Below are 22040 nucleotides of genomic sequence, written 5' to 3' on the forward strand. Positions count from 1 at the left end.
TTCGACTGAAGAAAGAAAGAGTAAATTATCAGGAAAATTTTGTTTAAAAGTGGACTAATCCTTTAATTCAGGCAGATGTCTGATTTTATTAAATAAAAAGTAATAAACAAACAATAACTGTTCAACACTTTTTTTATGGACAAAGCCAGATTTCAAGGGATAGTTGGTCAGTTTGAAATTTTCTTTCTTTCTTTCTTTGTGAACCCACAAGCAATTTTACATGACAATATGGAGTTAAAATATATAATATAACAGGAAACAAACACATAACTACATCTTGATAATAAAGACAAAGAAAATGAAAATGTCATTCATATTTTTAATGAGAACTTTTTAGTGCCATTAAATGAGGTTCAATATACACAACATATTTCTTGTGTGCATTTTGCACTTGCCAGGGCCACTTTTACACACACAGAAGCATCAATAAAAAATCAATAAAATACAATAAACATTCTGAGATACCCAGAATGCTGCACATAAATGCTGATTGTACCCTCTTACACACAAACATAACAAAATATAAACATATTGCATAAAATAAACAATAAAATAAAAAATAAAAAAAATGCTAAAATGTCAGGATATAATAGTTTTATTATAGCAGTAGCTTAACTGTAAATACTTTTCCTAGCCATCGTTCCTTTCAAAAGAAACTCTCTGGCAATACCATTCAAGGCCTGATCACTGAAGGGTATAGATAATTTAATCCATATCATAACTAACAGGATCATCATAGTGCACACTGGGTTATTTACATTTTCATTCAATTATTTAGCATACACTTTTATCTGAAGCATCTTACAAATGGCAACTTCAAAAACCATGAGCAGAGGTACTTATTAGATGAAGGATAACAGTTACGGATGTACATTCAGGACAATCATATTCAGAAATGGAAACATGCACAGGCTGTGTGGACGTGTTTTGAGTATATAAACTTGAACTTGTTGTGATGTCAGCCACAAATTCAAAGACAGTTCTGTGCCATGCAGATGACTACAGAAAATGGAGAAAAACAATTCCAGACAATCATCTGAAACAAGAAGGCAGGCTGTTTTCAAATACTGTTGATGGAAAGAAAAACAAAAAAACAGATGAGATATATGCATAACTTCTTGTTAGAGAGCAGCTTAAAAAAAGAGCAGCATACCGAGGCAGTAAAATATCCATTTACTCCGGGGTCTAAGAGAGAAAAAGAAGAAGAATGTGAGTAATCAATCATTATTTTCTGTAAAGTGTTGTGTGCATGGTGGATCATTGTAACCCTTTTTCAAAAGCTACAAAGGTTCTGTTACCTAAATCAGTTGTCTAAATCTTGAATCTGTAAGAGGCTCACCTCTCCATGTATACTTGTCTGTAAAAAGAAAAGAAAAAGAAAAGAAAAGAGAAAAGAAAAGAAAAGAAAAGAAAAGAAAAGAAAAGAAAAGAAAAGAAAAGAAAAGAAAAGAAAAGAAAAAAGTTTTTTTTCTTTATTACCTTACAAAATTTGAATGGTCACTACTGAAGGCATTATGCTACTCATCACTGAAAGAGCTGCTCTCATAAGACACAAATTTACTGGCTTAATTAATAGAAGTTCCTGGTAAGGTGGTGGACAAATCTACAAAATAGTATATTCGTTCTTAAAAATAAATAAATAAAATAAAATAAAATACAGTGATGCTATTAAAGATAGCTTTCCAGTTTTAATCAAATGTTTACTATATATTTTTTTAAAATTCTGAACAGGTACAGTAGCATTAAATGCTATAATGCATAAATACTCTGTATGTACTTATTATTTATATGGATCCTCTTTTATGTATTAGTTCCGTAACTGAGAGGGATAAGTTGCCCTAATAATCAGATATGGCCAAACTGTTCCCCCAATATTGATATTTCTGATGCTGCTTTGCTGTTCTTCATTACGCACTCTGTTTTTTGTTAAGATTACAAAAATTAAAATAAGTTACATTTTTAGGGTGGTCTATGTCAGAAAGATTGAGATAGCCAATCAAATAAAAAAAGGCAGGCTTACTTTTTACAAAAGCCAAGCATGAATACCAGCACAATGCTTCCATTTTACAGTTTTTCTCAATCGCTTTGGCCCAGTTCTCGAAAAAGGCTTTTATTTCTCAAAACAATAAGCTCACGTTTCTTGTTCACATCAGATTTGGATTTCTTATTGATTTAAACAATTTGCATGTGCTTTGTCACATGTGTGCAAAAAAAGTAAGTACGGACATCTAAATGCACATGGCTTGGTGATCAAAACTGAGTTGACTCTCAGTGAAACTGTCAAACTCTTCACCACTTCTAAACATTCCTTCATGCATGTATATTCCATAAATACCTGTGAGACTGAATGTTTCTAATGTCTGCTGAATTGGCAAATGGCCATTGTAATGAAATAGGAATAACACTCTTACCAATCAACCAGTCAAAAATTGGAAGCATACAGTAGGCTATATGGAGTTTGCCCAGCAAAGTCAATCACTGCCATTTTTGAATATGGAGGAACATCTAAATCACTAAACAGCAACAGCAGTTTGTTTTTGTAGAAATGTGTTACATATAAACTGAAAATTCACAGTTGCTGGTTTGTACGAGTCTTCCCCTAACACCACAGAACAAGCAATTGTGAATTTTCAGCTAACATGTAACATTTCTACGAGTATGTGCTGTACTATAAATAAAAATGTTCAGTCCCACTTTATATTAGGTGTCTTTAAATACTATGTACTAACATTTAAATGAATAATTGGTTACACTTTATTTTACAGTGCCGTAGTTACACTGTAATTACTCAAATAAGTACTGAATACCATTAATTAACTACATGTACTTACTTTAGAGTTACAGTTAGGGTTAGTTACTTGTAATTATGCATAATTTACTGTTATTACTATAGTAAGTACACGTAATAAGGTGTAACTACGGCACTGTAAAATAAAGTGTTACCGAATAATTTGATACAATGCACTTATTGTGTACATGTTTTTACATTGTACTTATATTTTAAAAATATCTGCATATGTAATTACATCTGTAATTAATTTCTGTAACTACATTCATTACATTAAGGTGTCTTTATTACACTGTAATTATACATTTAAGTACAGAGTAATACTAAAGGGATAGTTCACCCAAAAATGAAAATTTGAGGTTTATCTGCTTACCCCCAGGGCATCCAAGATGTAGATGACTTTTTCTTCAGTCGAATGCAAATTATGATTTTTAACTGCAACCGCTGCCGTCTGTCAGTGAAATAATAGCAGTGATTGGGACCTGAACAATAAGAGTCGAAAAAACTTCCATAGACAAATCCAAATTAAACCCTGCGGCTCGTGACGGCACATTGATGTCCTAAGACACGAAACGATCGGTTTGTGCGAGAAACCGAACATTATTTATATAATTTTTTACCTCTAATACACCACTATGTCCAACTTCGTTCAGCTTCCGGCTAGTGAGGTCTGATCGCGTTCTGACAACGGAAGTGATGTCTCACGCTCATTGAAGTATATGGGCGAGACATGACTTCCGTCATCACAACGCGTTTTTTGACCTCACTAACCGGAAGCTGAACGAAGACATAGTGGTGTATTAGAGGTAAAAATTATATAAATAATGTTCGGTTTTTCACACAAACCGATCGTTTCGTGTCTTAGGACATTAATGTGTCGTCACGAGCCGCAGGTTTTAATTTTGATTTGTCTAAGCAAGTTTTATTTACTGTTATAGTTGAAGTTCCCATCTACTGCTATTATTTGACTGACAGACGGCAGCGGTTGCAGTTAAAAATCATAATTTGCGTTCGACTGAAGAAAAAGTCATCTACATCTTGGATGCACTGGGGGTAAGCAGATAAACATCAAATTTTCATTTTTGGGTGAACTATCCCTTTAACTACATGTAATTACTATAGGGTTAGGATTAGTTGCATGTAATTGACCCTTCGCCGGCAGTTTGATTGACAAGTCATCTAACCAATCATAATGCTGAATCCGCCATTTTGTCTGACAAAGCAGTCAGGAGTTAGAAGATTAACCTCGGTTCTTAAACTTGAAAGATGGTGTGTATTTACGTCTTTTCGAGATTTAAACAACATTGATTCTCATGTTCATTCATGTTTATTTGATGCTATAAATGAACTAATAGGAAGAGATGATCGGTTTATGAGCCGTTTGAGCTGAGGCGCTACAGCAATCTGTCACGACACATTAAAGAGCCACAAAATGGTTTTTATTGTTCGAATTTATTAAAGAATTACACCATTTGAAAGCTGTGACTTTGTTTAATATCATAAGTAACCTGTTCTGTCCTCTTTGCTCCGCGATGTATTTTTCACTCTGTGTGTGGCGTGACAGCACCACGGCTTGTCGGACAAAACAACAGTAACTAAGGGGGGCGTGTCTTTGCGATGGGTCAATTATGCATAATTTATAGTTATTACTATAGTAACTACATGTAACATATGTAACAATGACACTGTAAAATAAAGTGTTACCTTACATTTTAACCCACCCTTAAACCTACCCATACCACTAAACCTGTCCCTAAACTTACCCATATCCCAATTCAATAGCAGCAAAAGTGTTTTGCAGTACAATAAGTACACTGTACTTATTTTTTTTATTTTGCTGAAATCTGTATCTAAAAAGCTCAGTGTCATACACAAGAGCATTCAGCTCGACAAAACTGACATTGTTGTGCAGTGTAGAAAACATTGTCAACTAAAAAGTGGTAAACACATGCAATTTGTATATAACAAATATTTCCATAGTGTACAAAACTTCTAAAAATTTGACCAGTATGGCTCACACAATGACAAAAACACTTTTTATTTTGGTGGCACTGGCCAATCTACTGACACAACAACTAGGTTTTGAAGCATGAATTAAATGTTTTGGATAAGTTACTACATTTTTGATGTTTCAGCAAACAGTTGTGACAATTGCACTTACAGTTCAGAGAATGATAAGATTGTTTTGAAAAATGTGTCAAATTAGACAAAAAAAATATTATACATTAAAATTATATCACACAAGACACATTGATGCTTACGGGTTTCTTACGGTACTTTAACACCAACAGGAATAGAGCAACATTCAGCAGTAGAGAGAAAGCGAGAGCTCCAGAAAACATTTTAACGGTACCTTGAAAGAAAAAGAAGAAATATTTTAGTTTGCAAAGAGATTTGCAAGGAGAAAGAGAAGAATGGCAAGCAAAAACAATTGGTCAGAAAGACCCACAGCTTTCACACTTACTCCAGAGATTCTGATTGCCGTCTTTTAATGCTTGAACTGTAATAAAAGATGAAACCACACAAAACCATGAAATACAGAAGCCATTGTCAACTTAAAATGTGATATAGTGATGTTAGCATTCATTATAAATGATAAAATGAGTGGCTGAATTGGTCTAATATGGTTAATAGGGAAATTATCAATATTAGTTTTTTTTTTTGTTTTTTTTTACAAAAATATTAGTACCGGTAATTATTGCAAAGTACAAAATTATTAGTGATTAGTAAATGGCTATATTAGTGAGATTAGTAATTGGTGACAATGCACAAACTGTGGCAACTTTATTAGTGCACCTGTACACCTGCTATATCAAATCAACCAATCATCAGCAAGTCAGTGAGTACGAGTATGTATACATGGACTTTAGAAAGAGGAATAAATGTTGACTTTGACCGTTAACAAAAGCATCCAGATAGCAGCATTTCTATAGGTGTTAGGCCTTGTCAAGGAGAGAGACTGTTGATGGAAAGATGACACTGCACTGGTGCTGTTCAGAAGAACATCTCTTATATATGCACAATATTCGGTTGTTAAGTCTGACGTCACGCAGCAGCGCTTCCGGGTCCTAACGCTCTATCCCATAGCACAAGAAAACAACAAATGGTGCTAATATACACACACGATGTGGTGTAATACTACAAAAAATATATAATTATAACCTTTATCTCCATACCAAAATTCCAGATGGCCAGACAATGATTCATCTTTTATAAATCGTTAAAATATTAATATCTGTGACGCTGTGAGCACGGAGACTGTTGTGTAGACTGTAAGTATTTAAAATGTTTAACTTTTTAAAATGATTGATGTTCGAAATTAATAAATAGCGCTCATAAACGGCCGTCGATGGCATTCTCAAGTGAAACGAGTCGAGGCTTGGACCCGGAAACGGCGTTCCTTACGTCACGACTTAACAAGCGGATGACGAATGGCCAACTCCAGAGCCAACTCCTAGCTCCTCCTACACTCTTAGAATAAGGTTTAATGGTGTCTCTATATGAAGACTTCAGATGCAAAAGCCTCTAAGTGCCATCTGAAATTTTCTTCTAAAATGAGCATTTTTATCAAGCTCGTATGTATATGTTCAGTTATTTCACTTTAATGACAATGAAAATTACCTACTAATTGCAATTAAAGTGAAATTACTGAACCTAAACATACGAGCTTGATAAAAATGCTCATTTTAGAAGAAAATTTCAGACGGCACTTAGAGGCTTTTGCATCTGAAGTCTTCATATAGAATCCTTTGGTTCTTGACTCAATGTTAAGTAGTGATAAAGTATGTTTATGAACTCATAAAATGTAATAAAATTAATTAATTACTTACAACTAAATCCATAAAATGATCCAATGATGGGAACCCATAAAAAGTTCTATATATGATATATAAGCGCCTGACAAAACCCTTTAAGGTTTTGTATAGAACCTCTTTTTTCTAAGAGTGTAGCTAAAAAACTTTGGGCACAGACCTATCATGTTAAAGTGGCTTCTGAGTGAATGCTGAAGGCAATATGCTGCAGATGAAGCTGCTCTCACAAGAGACAAACTTACTGATGCTTTCTGAAGGTTCTGATGAATTTGTTGTCAAATCTACAAAATATTGCATATTCACATTAAAAACAGAATTAAATAAGGCCATAAAAGATTGAGCTCCACATATAAGCAAATCAAGCATATTTCCAATTAAATTTCTGTTTTCTTCAAATCTGATCAAATTTGTTCTATTTATTTCTAAACAAAGGTAGGACTTTATGCTTACTGTATTAAAGGGTTAGTTCGCCCAAATATAAAAACAATGTCATTTATTACTCACCCTCATGTCGTTCCACACCAGTAAGACCTTCATTCTCATCTTAAGAACACAAATTAAGATATTTTTGATGAAATCGATGGCTCTGTGAGGCCTCCATTGACAGCAAGATAATTAACACTTTTAGCATCCAGAAAGCTTCTAAAGACATATTTAAAACAGTTCATGTGACTACAGTGGTACAACCTTAATATTATGAAGCGAAGAGAATACTTTTTGTGCAACAACTTTATTCAACAATATCTAGTGATGGACGATTTCAAATCACGAATCAGTATTTCGGAGCGTGTATCAAACTGCCAAACTCACGCTCCTGAGTGGTGAACCATTGAAATTTCGAAACACTTATGACTAAATTAAGCCTCGTTTACTGAAATTATGTGACTTTGCCAGTTTGGCAGTTCGAAGCTTCATGAAGCAGTGCTTTAAAATCGCCCATCATTGTAGTCACATGAACTGTTTTAAATACATCTTTAGTACTTTTCTGGGCATTGAAAGTGTTAATTATCTTGCTGTCAATGCAGGCCTCACTGAGCCATCAGATTTTATCAAAAATATCTTAATTTGTGTTCTGAAGATGAATGAAGGTCTTACGGTTGTGGAACGACATGATGGTAAGTAATTAATGACTGAATTTTCAATTTTGAGTGAACTAACACTTTAAATGCAAATAATAACCTTATAATCTTCTTATTGCAAATCTTATTGCAACAGATTTGTGTCTTCAATAATGATTTGCTTACTTTCAGGATCTGTGATGTTTGGGCTGACTGCTGTTAAAGATGTTGTGCCTATGTATTAAAAAATGTGGTATGATGTCAATTCACATGACAGTCCAATCTTTGCAGTATTTTAATATGAAATATAATACTGACTTTGCTTACTTTCATGAGCTGTGGTGACTGAATTGACCGTTGTAAAAAATGTTGTGCCTTATGTGATTTATTAGAAAACAGAGATACAATTAGCTTCAACAGGAAAATATAATGCCAGGCCTGTGCTCAGAAAGTGAATAAATGTACAAAGATTGTTGAAGAAATTTTATCATAATAAAAATGTGTTACTATAAAAATATCTATTAAAAAAGAAGCCAAAGGATTGTAAATTACAACAGTTTGTGTTTGCAAGAAAAGAGAGAAAGAGAAAAAAAATCAGTTATCCTTTGAATATGAAGTTTTACCCAAGCATTATCTTCAGGTTCATATGTGGTTCAACAAGTAAAAAACCCAGAGATGCTTATCAAAAAAGAGCAGAAAGAGAAAGAGATATTTTGTGGCTAGTTGATGTCACTATATTAAATAAAGGGGTTTGTTTAGTAGTGGGTGTCTAGTTCATGTACTTTCAAATAGTTAGATCTAACATAAAACTTGGATTTAAATAATTTAATAAATGTATATTCTAAATGTACATGAACTAATGATCTGTTAAAATTGTAATACTTGTGGGTGAGTTAAAATATCAGTGTTTACATAAATGTGAATATGAAATAAAAACTGAGTAAGCTTACTTTCAACAGCATTTGGCCTGATCGTTGTTGTACCTATGTGATATTACACAATTTCAACAGATTAATAAAGCAACAATCTATGTGCTACAATTTCAGAGATGAATGTATAATACTGTGAGTTGCATGGGAATAATTCAAATTTAACAGTAAGAGTTACTAGAAACATCCAGACCAAAATTCATGACCCAACATTTCAAAATCACAGTTTGTGTATTTGTATGAAAAATAATCAGGTATTGTTTAAATACAAAGTTTTCTTTAGCAAAATTTTCAGCTTTATATTTGGTTCAAAAAAAAAAAAAAAAAAAAACCTCCTTATTAGAAAGAGTAAAATAAAAAAGATACATTGTGGATATGAGGAAGACAAAGTCAAATAACTTACCTTTGGATGGACATTTCAGATCTAAGTAGAAAAGTGGGAGAATGTGAGCAAAATCCATTACATTACATATTTACAACTCCATGCAATTTAGTTTGTTTATTGCATATTTTGAATTATTAAATGCTTTTAGCTACTAATAGAAGGATGCCTTGCCAGTGTGATTTATGGTGGCTTCATTAATTCACACTGTGAATGAATGAAGGTTGGGCAAAAAGGGAAAGAAACAGGGCAATGATGAAAGGTTAAATGTCCTTACCTGATACTGGTCCATTGCAAGACCTTCTATACATGTCACCAAATACAGTTGCGTTAACAGTGCTTACTGTGTAAGCATCTGTGCAATTGAGATCCACACACAACTGATCAACATTTTCTGAAAAATTCTAGAGGAAGAGGAAAATCTGCAGTCAGAAAATATTCTATTTGATATTCAAAATAGAATGACAAAATTTGAAGGATAAGCTATATACTCACATTCAGCATCATTTTAAAAGTTTCTACTACTTTTATTTTTTTTATATCTTTTTCCCTGTTTTTCGTCCAGGTTGAACACAGAGTGTTTATTATAGACAGAAGCTCGTGTTCCTGAGGAAAGACACAGAGGAGACACTTATTAAACAGGAAAATATCATAACTTTAACACTATTGCTTAGTAAACTCAATTATTTTAACTAAAATCCATACCATTATAGACTGGCTGACAAATGCAGTTTTGTTTCTGAAGTTAATGAAATGTTATATTTTAATATTTCTGTTGTAACATCTGGTCGGAATCACAATGATCGATTCTGCTCTAGACATCAGCAAAGCTTTTACCCGTTGGACTTTTTTCATTTAAATCACAGACCTGGCTCCAACAAGTCTATACCTAATAGCCCTTTAGTCACATTAGTTGCCTTTGCAGATGCTAAAACAGAAACATCTTTGTTATGTACTGCATCTCCGGTGACTTCAAATGATCTCCACAAATCAACTCTTCACCTCTGGAAAACCCGTTAAGTAACGGTAAATCAAACCATTTGAGGAAACTGATTGCTTTAAACCATTTAAGTTTTAAAACCAATAAATATGAGTACTGTAAACTCATATACATTAAGTTAAATTCACTTATATTTTAGTGTTGGTTTAGTCAATCATTAGAGTACACTCAACTTAAAAATGTTAAGTTTATTCCACTCATTCAGTTTGAATTCAGGTAACAAATCTAATTGTCTTAACAACTATATTCTTATTGCTGTAAATGATTTAAGTTAATCAAACTTGAAGTAATAAAGTTACATAAGACTATGCAAAAACTAACATTTGGTACAAAGCAATGATGTAAGAACAGGAGCATTCTAAAATTCGATAAGTTCCGAATACTCAAAACATTTTAGTAAAATAACGAATTTTTTAAGTTAGTAGAACTAGCAGAACTAAAAAAAATTTGTGACAAGTGGGGCAGGTCCGAGAGCTGTGGAAGAGGAACAATCTCTCATTAACAATCACATCACTGGCATCCCTTCGCTTCCATAGTTCTCAGCCTCGCCCCACTCTTCATATTGTTAATTACATACAGTAATAAACAACATACAGTATATATGGTCTTAAAAGTTTTGCAACCCATCCTCAACCTAACTACAGGCTCTACTCTTCCACAATGGTAACCCTACAAAACTAACACAACAGAACCTCCTAAATCCCAACAAAACACAACATTAAACACTAAATATGTCTCCCTATGTTAATCTTGTGCAAAAACACACAATATAACACTTAATTTCAACATTTATTTTCTTTATACAGTCTGACGCAAAGCATGCTGGGAATCAGAAATTTATTGCAACTCAATCATTTTAAGTTCAGTTTACTAAAATCAAATTCTGAGTTCACGCAACTTTTTTCTATTAAGTACAATGAACTTTCATTATTATTTGAGTGAAACAAACTCAATTCATTTAATTAATTTCACTGTTCAGTTTTACAGTCGGGCCTTGCGGCAAAGGACAATGGAAAAGCACCCAATATACATAGACACAGACGTGTCCCCACATTTAACTCATAATTAACGTATCCTAATACATATATATATATATATATATATATATATATATATATATATATATATATGTATTCCTGTGTGTATGCTTGTCCTATGTTATATCAGCCTAGCTATGATTCTTTAGTTATGTTAGTCAACTTCAAATGCTGATATCCAGGTTTAAGTATGTATCTAGTATTTAAATTATAGAAAATGGTTGCTAACGTACTAAAATAAAAATGTGCAACTGATGATATGAGTGCAAATCTTGACTGTATACTGTATACACAGTGCCAGTGATGATTCATGTTATTATTATCACAGGAAATTAAACAATCTGATATCCGCTGATCAGGAAGGACTTCCTGCTGTGCTCAGACTTGCACTTTAAGGCAACCTCTCCCCCGCACACCACATCAAAAAACAGAGCACTGGCCACCATTGCCTGGTAGATGCTGCACAATATGGGATGGCAGATGTTAAATGACCTCAGCCTCCTTAAAGGATTAGTTCACTTTTAAATAAACTTTTACTGATAATTTACTCACCCCCATGTCATCCAAGATGTCAATGTCTTTCTTTCTTCAGTCAAAAAGAAATTAAAGTTTCTGATGAAAACATTCCAGGATTATTCTCCTTATAGTAGACTTGAATGGGCACCAAACGGTCGAAGGTCATAATTAGTTTCACTGCAGGTTTGAATTTTTCAAAACAATCCCAGATGAGAAATAAGGGTCTTATCTAGTGAAACCATCGCTCATTTTCTGAAAAAAAAATTAAAATTATATAAGTTTTAACCAGAAATGCTCATCTTGAACTAGCTCTCTTCTTCTTCTTCTCTATTAGAATTCCAGCAGTGTAGACACTGCTAAGCGTAATACTGCCCTCCACAGGCCAAAGTTTGAACTCATTTTTATATGCAATATGCTAGTTCAATAGTATATAACAATTAGTTCAAACTTTGACCTGAGGAGGGCAGTAATACACTTAGCAGTGTCTACACTGCTGGAATTCTAATATAGAAGAAGAAGAGAGCTAGTTCAAGATGAGCATTTAAGGTTAAAACTTAAATAATTTTCGATTTTTTTCAGAAAATGAGCGATGGTTTCACTAGATAAGACCCTTATTTCTCATCTGGGATCAATTTGAAGCTGCAGTGAAACTAATTTTGACCCTCAACCATTTGGTGCCCATTCAAGTCTACTATAAGGAGAAAAATCCTGGAATGTTTCCATCAAAATCCTTAATTTCTTTTCGACTGAAGAAAGAAAGACATGGACATCTTGGATGACATGGGGGTGAGTAAATTATCAGGAAAAGTTTATTTAAAAGTAAACTAATCCTTTAAGAAATAAAGTCAGCTTTGACCCTTACTGAACACCATCTCCATGTGGCTCTTTTAGTCTAGCTTGAACACCAAGGTATCTGTGGCTGCAGACCATCTCCACCTCTATACCACAGATGGTGATCAGAATTGATTGTGTCCTCTTCCTCCTAAAATCCACAATTTTTGAGATGTTAAGCTGGAGATGGTTGTGGTCGCTCCAGACCACAAGTCCTAATTGTTCTCCTGTACTCCTCCTGGAGAAAGCAGTTGTCGGTATTGAGCTAGAAGTCCATTGTGTAGATGGTAAACAGAGACGGGGCCAGAACAGTTGCTTTGGGCACCCCCGTATTACTCAGGATTGTATTGGAGACACTATTCATACACCCGACCAATGATAAATGCACCCGCATTCTCCTGAATCGTATTGAAGGTGCTTAAGAAGTCAAAGAAGCATGTATGCAAGTAGCATTTAAATGAGGACATCATCTACACCCATATTGGGCTGATATGCAAACTGTGGAGGATCCATGTGAGTTGACATGCTAGCCTTGATGGACCTGTCTCTCAAACATCTTCATAATATGTGAGGTGAGTGCTTCAGTTCTATAATCGTTGTGGTCGGTGGGGTGTCTCTTCTTGGGAACAGGGATCAAGCAAGATGTTTTCCAAAGCCCAGGGACCTTCTGTAAGCACAGGCTCAGAGTAAACAGGTATGTGAAAATACCACAAAACTATGCAGAGCGGGTCATCAGCAGTCTGGGGCTAATACCGTCCAGCCCCACTGCTTTCCTTGGCTTCAGTCAGTCCAGTTTCCTCTACCTGAGATGGATGGAGAAATATAGGCAGAGCTACTGGTAGATAAGAGAGAGAGGACTCTGGGGAGATGATGTCATGGATGGAAGGAAAACCGCACCAGGCAACAGACTGGGTGGGGAGCGCTGGGGTGATGTGGGGTTATCAAATGTATTAAAGAACCTGCTCAGATCGTCAGCCAGGTTTTGGTTACTGTCAAGCAGCGAAACCCCCTTCTGCTTCATACCTATGATCTTCCTCATGTTTCTTTCCACTCCTTATTGTTCACCCTCAGTACTCTTTGAAGTTCTCACTGTCACCCTCCCTGAAAGCCTTTTTCTTCTCATTTAACAATGCCTTCAGACTGCTAGTTACCCATGGTTTATATTGGGGAAGCAGCAAATTTCTCTGGAGGGCATGATGTCATCATTACAGAAATTAATATAATGGGTGATGCATTCTGTAATCCATCAATGTCATCCCCAAAAACAAAGAAAACATCCCAGTCTGTTTGTTTTTTTCTTTGTTGTTGTTGTTTTTTGTTTTTTTTGTTTTTAAGTACTTATTTGGGGGTGGGGGAAGGGATCCATTTTTCTGATCCCTTTTCTTTATACAAAGCCACATATTAAAATGTTATTTAAACTGTATTTTTTAAATGTTGAATATATATATATATATATATATATATATATTCAATATTTAAAAACTTGTGTGTGTAAACTGTGTATGTGTGTGTGTGTGTATTTACCTTTTAAGCTGATTTAAATGATTAATTTTTAATTATTTAGATATTTCCCTTTTGAGCTAATTTGCTACACTGTCTTTTTTGCTGTGCAATACATGTGGGACAACAAGAAACATTAGTGTCTAATATTGTTTATAATACAATATACAACTACTAATAAAAATAAATAAGTAAAAGTAATCTTATATTGTTTGCTCTTACCTTTGTTTCAGATGAAAACACTTTCATTTCAAACAAGTGTTCTTCCAACAAACAGTCATCCTATGAGGATTCAAAGAAGATACAGCACTTACGTACAGGTATACGTAATGTACATATTTAAGGAATCATACAGTGTGTATATATAATCAGTCATAAAATAAACATCTGACACGGTGATCAGGACATCATCTTTATCTTGTGTCATCTTAAAGGGGTTCATTTTTGATTGATTGTAGATTATCCTGATTATTACATGGCTAGATTTTGTGGGGTGGGTGGGGGTAGGGGGGGGGGGGGTACTGCATTGTGCTACAAGACACATGGGTTTCAGGGGAAACAGTTTAAACTAAAAATATCTGATCATGTACTATGTACTCTGTCATCTACTCGACATACAGAATATACAGTGGCCTCAAAAATATTTGAATAATGTCTTGTAATAGCAATTTTTTATTACATTGCACTTAAAATATTAAGCCAAGTCTGCAAACAAGTAATGCTAGAGCTTGTCTAAGAATTAATTTCACTTTTCTGAACCACTCTTTCAGATTTGAATTGCTTTTAAATTTTCATGGATGTTTGAAGTCAGTTCCTCTCAAGCAGTATAGCCAGAACAAACAGCTTTTATGGGCTAAACTGGCAAGTATTTAGTGATCTCCCCTTAATTGCAGGAAACTGGCCCTCTTAAACCTAAATGGAATGGAAAAGGACTGGAAGGCCAAGAAAACTTTCAAAATCTGATCAGTAGTTTCTCAGAGTTTCTCCTTTGAGAATAAAATTTTTGCTTAAATTACTAAGAGAACCGTAAAATAGATTTTCCCATTTAGTGATTTCGCTACCAATGATGGCTTAGTGAGTGTCTGCCCTACTGTTTGAACTGTGTTTATGGACATGATATCCCAGCAAACACTGGTCCGACAGCAACGTTGTGTCCATGGTCGCGGTAGGACGGCATAAATCGTAAAAATATTTTATTAGTTTAAAATATTTTAAAATCGTTTAAAATATTTTGATATTCCACTACACCCAGTCGTACATCACAATACAAAAGAAAACATCTGTCGCTACTTACATTTCATTGTGACTTTAATTTACATGACTGTTCTAGGTCTAGTTCAAATTTAAATCACTTTAAGTCATCTTGAAGCCCCTCTTGAGCCCCAGCCCCCTGGTTGAGAACCACTGCTTTACTGATATCTTGATATCGCTTAAAATTGTCTATTTGTTAGCACATTCTAGTGTTATTGCTATTGCTCATGTTTAATGCAAGCAGGCTGTGAGGGTTTTAATTTTTGGCCATTTTTATTTTAGTTTGTGAGTTTTTCTTCAGATTATGAAAATGCTTTCATTTAGTTTTCATTTTTAGTTTTTGTTAATGATAACACTGGGGGCTGAAGTGACCTACAGGTTGTTAGGAATGCGTCAGCCATCCCTTTCCAGGTCACTGAACTATTCTGACCTCTTTTGAGCTGAGTGCTCAAACTTTTCCTAGCCTACGTTCTGACCGGCTGTCGCTGTGCCAGCTCTCGTGGTTGACGCAGAGACGGGGTGGAGATGGTGTCGGCTCGGGAGAGGGAAGTGATGATGACGGAGAGGCAGCAGCATCTTTGTCAAGCCCTCAGACATTACTTTAACTCGAGACCCTGGCCACCCTGGCCCCACTCGCTGAATCTTCTACCCCCGTATGGGACACACATCTCATCTCTGGACTAATATCTCAAGCAGTCCACAGATGGGGAATTAAAATGGAGAGCTGGCTCGGTAAGAATGAATGGATGGATGGATGGAGCGCAGGGTGGGAGAGGGAAGGAAGGTTGCAGAGAAGGAAGGGAGGAGAAAGATAAGAGGGGCCTGTGCTAGTGATAGATGAGGAAAGCAAACAGGAACAGTAGAGGAGAAAGTGTTGGCAGAAGTAGGAGGAAAGCTAAGAGAAACATGCCTCTTTTCATTCAACTCAAGCCTGAATGCAGGAAGCATAAGCCATATCTGCTCATGAGAACATGTAGGTCTTACACTTATGCATGCAGTTCCTGATTATTGCTTAACAGTACTGTAGCTTTTCATGATGTGGCAAACAGACAACAAAGCAATTTTGGTAACACTTTAGTTTAGGGTCCAATAGTTGCTAATTAATTAATTAATTAATTGGATAACATTCAAGACGTCCATTAAATTTTCATTTTGGAACAAATTATCAAACATGACAGTATGTCGGAGGGACGTCTAAATGTTTGCTGCGATGGCATAACATCATGGCAGTGACCTAATTTTAGAAAACACTGTAAATCTGCAAATTATTGCAGGCTACTTTCCCAAGTTACAAATTCAGAAATGTGTGAGATGAAAGGCACTTGGATGAACATCTCAAGATTTGGTTGCAAGTGATTTGGGCAGAAAATATCAAAAACTAGACTCACCAGATGTGTCTTTAGGTCATACGGCATACATGCCGGCTGGGCATAATGAACATATGTGATGAATGAAAATGCCTGTAAGGGAATGAGAAGCAATCAAGTTCCATCTCAAGAAGTCTGGATACATTGTATTTAGGCCAGCTCTTCTTCTAACACAAGAACTCCACTAACATTTTAGCAAAAACTTGGTGATTAAAACTCACAGTGATGAAAATCCAGGCTTTCCCAATCATTACGGTGTTTTATTAACCATCAGAGTTCAGCTCCATATGACACAATGCTTCGCCTTGATGGATGCATAATATGGAGAACACAGAAGAGAGTCAGTTTTAAACAATTATAGCACCAAAGATGGGCAAAGAAAGAATTAGCTCATTCTGTAATGGACTCAGTTTATTGATTCGTCTAGACAAATGCACTCAGTCTTTTATCCACTTGATGGATCTACCTCAGTAAATGTGTAGCACAGAGAAAAACAAAACATCTAGCGGCCTCTAGAGTAACTTTAATAGATTTTCACTTACAGGACACACAGAGCATGTATAACAACAGTGATAAATGTAAAAGTCAAGGGTATTATCAAAAACGAATATACTAATATGGCTTTCCTGTAGCTCAGTGGTTAGAGCATGGCACTAGCAATGCCAAGGTCATGGGTTCGATCCCAGGGATTGCACACACTCAGATACAAATGTGTAGTATAATGCAATGTAAGTCGCTTTGGATAAAAGCGTCTGCCAAATGCATAAATGTAAATGTAAATGTACTAGTTTATACCCAATTAAAAATCCTCTTAAGATGCCAACCAATAAAGATCTACAAACTTTAAGCATTAACATCTGTAAGGACAAATGCATGTGGTTAGTTATGTAACACAAAATCAGTGTTTCTCAACTCCAATCCTTGGACCCACCTCCCAGAATGTTTTGGACTTTTACACGATATGGCTGAAAACTGTATCACGATATCAGTGTTTCATATCGATATCGATAATTATTGATATTTTTTATGACCCATTTAAAATAAGGACCAGGAAAAAAATATATTACATTTAAACATTTTTATTTTAAACTTAACCTTCCTCTTATCATAATCCCCTCAGTTATTAAGACAGAAATGTCAACAACCAAGGAAAACTCAAATAATTAAAATGTAAACATATAAATAAACATATACAATGTAAACGTAGCATTTTGCGGGACAGTCCCGAAATTAGAAGCTTTGTCCCGCAAGACTTAAGTAGTGTCCCGCATTTCATTTATGTCTGTAAAATAAAAATTCATTCCTGAAATTACAATACCACAGTAAGAAATATAATAAAAACTGTGAGCATTTAAAAATCTATTTGTGCAGCTGTCATATTCTAGCTGTGAAAATAACCAACCAGCGCAATCATAGAGAGGTTTTCCCGCTGATGAGTGGACAGCGCAAAGAGCAGGCCTCATCAAAGTCAGTAAACACAACTAACGTTACACCAGCAAGGATTTCATCTCACATACTGGATAAGAACCTCAAGAGCTGCTCAAGGCTGCCCAAATCGATGATTTAAAGCATGTAATTATACATCCTGATGTTAAATATTTCCAACGAACGGCGGCGATCAAGCGCCACACACGGAACTGGTCGAGCACCTACAGAAAAACGAGATATTCTCCATTTGTTTTAACCAATACAAAATTGCGAAATTTCACGAAAAATCACGACTTTCTTCTCACGTTAATATTTCGTTTAATGCGGGGTTTTATGGCGTTATTATATTGAGAAATGTCGAGCGCGCATCAAATTCGCGCGCAATCTCTCCACTCACAGGCGGATTCCCTTCCACAAAACTGGAGGCGCGCGCGCGCTCTCGCTCAGATATCACATCTGCGCGCTCAAACTTTTGTCCTCCTGCATGTGCAGCCGTGAATCTAGAATTGTCTCCAGGAATTAATGTTGCCATAAGCGCAACATTATAGTGTGGGCACCCACCGGCAGAAACATTAATCGGCGCATATGCCAAGTTTGCCAACAAATGTGAATCAATATTTACACAGTGTAATGTAAATTTATCTGTCTCATGTGTCCCGCAAAATCACATCTTCAACAGACCAAAAGATGGTCACCCTAGTCACAATGAACACATTTCCTCTTTTATTTACAATTTCCTCGCTCGCTGCGGCACTCATTTTCTGCTTACCAGTCGCTGAAGAGGAATCCAGCAGACCAGCACGAGACAACGATATGGCGCAACCAAAATTGATACTGTTACAAGATTGGCTGTTAGCGTGTCACTCCCTACGTTGCTAGGTTACCAGAGAGCGCGTGCCTTTGTTAATGCAACCAAACTTGCTTCGCAACCTCTTCCGACGAAGAATAAAAAATATCGAACGTTTTATCGAACACATTTTTTATTGATATCGATCACGTGTCTATCGCGATACATATCGTTATCGTTTTATCGCCCAGCCCTACGACTCCCTATTTAACATCCGAAAAAGATGAGTTGATTTAGGTGTTTGAATTATTGAGACATTTTAATTAAACTGGAGTTAAGCCAAATTAAACACCAAAATCAATACTTGTAAAGTAACCAGAAGGACTCAGATATCATTTAAAGTGCAATTAAGCACTGTGCCCTTTCACTAGAGCACAGATTAGTGTCATATTGATCCAACGCAGGGGTTTTAAAATTCATTAAGGCCTATGCCCGGTTTCACAGACAGGGCTTAGACCAGGGGTCTCAAACTCAAATTGGCGGGGGGGGGGCCGGGGGGGGGGGCATTTCTGTGATTGACACCTTTAGGAGGGCCATATTAACATTGAAGCGCAAGAAAGCGCAACATTTCAGAAAATTTACCTTCCTTTGCATTATTTCTCATTTACTTTCATTAGGCCTACTAAAATGTTTTTATACCTATACTATAAATATTTTATTTACCATACTAAATGTAAACAGCAGTGTCTCTCTCATTGTTACAGAGTGTAATATAATTATATAATACTATTACTAATATAATATTACTAATATAGCCTACTAATATAATACTATTAATTGCAATAGTCTGGTGCAACTTCTCACATCCAACAAGGTGCATGGAATAAAAAAAAATGTGTAATTTAGGAACAAAACCAACAAAAATTGTGGCATGCAGGGGTCAGAAATAAACAAAAAACACAGCTCACACAGCTGAGACACATTTATCCAAGATGCAGTTTGAAAATCGGTAACATTTAATCGTTGCATCGGACGCGTTTCGGTGGTTTAAATCAGCACTCGTGACTTAAAGTCGAGTGCTTTTACTGTAATTTAGGCAAGCGCGCACATAATAGAAGCGACGCGGTTGAGAGCGCGGCTCATGGTTGCATAGCAACGACAGACGCCACCGGAGCGAAAGAGCATTGGAAAGAAGGAGAATGCGGCGCGGCCGCTTATGTGACGCGATGTGTGAATGCCCCAACGGTGACTTTTTCTTTGCATATCAGTCAGGTAGCAACTAGGGAATAATAATAATTTAGCGGGCCGGATTATGTTTTATTTTTGAGATTAGTTGCGGGCTGGGTAGAGGGGGCCGCCAGTTTGAGACCACTGGCTTACACTAAGCCAGGTTTAGGCGTTAGTTCAATTAGGACATTTAATTTGCTTTTATAAATGTAGGCTACCCTAGAAAAAAAAAACTGCATCTTGAGACAAAGCAATGTCGCTGACATATTTTAAGATATGTCAGTGTAAGTTGCTTTCAGTTAAAACAGTTCAAACATGTATTTTAGTCTAGAACTAGCTTAAGCCTTGTCTGTGAAACCAGGGGTTAGTGTTACGTTTTGATGGCAAGTGGCAGTCGCCGCTGGTCTATGAAGCATTTTCAGTGTCACCTGGCATTTACATTTATGATGGTTGAAAAATGGATGAAAATGTAATATTGAAAAAAAAAAATGGTGTTCATAATTGCATACTCAATTGTTTATTTGTTCACTAAGCCTTATATAATGCATGACAGTTGAGTGCACATGAACAAGAAGAGGAGCTGGAGCTGTCACAGAAACAACAGTCACATGTGAGGGAAAAAATATTAAGAACTGTATTGTAATTAGGCCTAATGTAAAACACTATACACTAGCCTTCACTTTAGAGACATGTAACTGTTTGCGACCTTTTAAAGTCGGAATGGAACGGAAGCTGCGAAAGTCTTTTTTCGCATTTTATACTGTAACCTGTTCAAGAGAGTGAACTAGTTATCTGCACGAATGTTGGATGGGAATTGCTGCACCCACTCAAAACCCCTCTCACGTCGTTAAGACGGCGGCAGAGACTGCTCAACATCATGGATCGATCGATCTCTTTCATTACACAGGACAGTGAACAAACAGAAACTTTACAGTTGATTTTTCATTCAAAGAAACTGAATGTTAAGATTGGCTGCAATGGATACATTTCCTAAAGGTAGGCTATATGCAATATTATTTAAACATGAAATATCAGACATACAAATTTGTTTTAAATAATGTATCTGAACCGTCGGTACTATGTAATTACAGAGATGCTGTAATTACATAGTAAAGTTCTTACTACTGCCTAAAAGAGAAAATCTCGTGTCACAAAAATGTACATATACGCCCCTCGCAATCGGTCGTCACCAGGTGTTGCAGTCTTTACCGCCTTGTGTCAGTGGCGAGAAAACCTCAGATGCCAGTTCACTCAAAGTAAATTACCAATACCTTCTGCTTCACATATCAAATATACGCCAAAACAGGACCAGTAGAAAGCTATTCTGGATATATACTACCCAAAGAGTAGCTTTATTGTATTAATATTTACGTAAATACATACATTTAATTCTTTCTAATATTTTATAATAACAAAGCCACCAATTTAGTCCGAAAACCAAGCATCTAATAGCACTCTCTCAAATGCACGCCTTACCTTTCAGCCGCCTTGTCTTGTTCTGCAACATACTTTCACTTTCCTGCTTCAAGCAACGAGCCCCCTTGTGTTGCCTGGAGTTTAAAATCCCCCTAAGACACCAGAAAGGAAGCCGGAGAAAGTGACTAAGTGGAATTTGACAGTGTTTATATAGTAAACGATGTTCTTATGTAGCGTGGGTTTTACCGTGCTAAGTGTAGCGCTTTTTAACACCAAATGCAACTTTAGGCGCAATTGCTCATTGGAGAAAGTCCCCACCCCCTTTTCGTGGCATCGTTTCCTGTAGGGCAGCATGGTTTTCCAAATAAGTCATGTTGAATAACATCCCTGTCCGAAATTTAGTTGCCGTAACTTTTCCCTGAAATCAGAGGGAAATAAGAAGTGAATAACACTGATACACCTAACCCTGACTATAAGATAAATCTTGACATAAACTCTAAACTTGTCAAATCCGATTGGTTGATTGGAATGATGTTCCAGGATCAACAAAGATGATGATCCAGGAACATGTTGTACTTGGTGACAATTACAAATTGCAGTATAATTAGGGATTCAAACACATAGTGCAATTGTTAGGACGTTTAATAGCCTATATTATTATTATTCCACCACATTGTAGCCTACTGAGAATCACAATTCTCTACTTGACTA

At 35.9% G+C, this 22040-nt stretch overlaps 1 protein-coding gene across 6 annotated transcripts; it reads right to left on the minus strand.

Moving 5' to 3' along the window:
- Positions 1–316: 316 nt before the first annotated feature.
- Positions 317–21612, minus strand: LOC137017594 (uncharacterized). Of its 6 annotated transcripts, XM_067381994.1 has the most exons (17): positions 21576–21612; positions 21390–21481; positions 16693–16775; positions 16493–16564; positions 14076–14135; positions 9465–9575; positions 9247–9373; positions 8991–9011; positions 8609–8641; positions 7977–8033; positions 7845–7892; positions 6843–6881; positions 5253–5288; positions 5050–5141; positions 1299–1357; positions 1154–1185; positions 317–1067 (listed from the first exon to the last, which is right to left on the minus strand). In XM_067381994.1, exons 3-15 carry the CDS (start codon positions 16720–16722, stop codon positions 1304–1306), a joined length of 780 nt encoding a protein of 259 aa, XP_067238095.1. In that variant the 5' UTR covers positions 16723–16775; positions 21390–21481; positions 21576–21612; the 3' UTR covers positions 317–1067; positions 1154–1185; positions 1299–1303. The 6 variants fall into 6 exon arrangements, with proteins under 6 accessions (XP_067238095.1, XP_067238096.1, XP_067238094.1 ...); XM_067381995.1 differs by lacking the exon at positions 21576–21612 and having other exon boundaries at positions 317–1036; positions 21390–21544; XM_067381993.1 differs by lacking the exon at positions 21576–21612 and having other exon boundaries at positions 21390–21543.
- Positions 21613–22040: the final 428 nt, after the last annotated feature.

Source organism: Chanodichthys erythropterus, chromosome 3 (genome assembly GCF_024489055.1).
Source record: "Chanodichthys erythropterus isolate Z2021 chromosome 3, ASM2448905v1, whole genome shotgun sequence".
NCBI classification, from domain to species: domain Eukaryota; kingdom Metazoa; phylum Chordata; class Actinopteri; order Cypriniformes; family Xenocyprididae; genus Chanodichthys; species Chanodichthys erythropterus.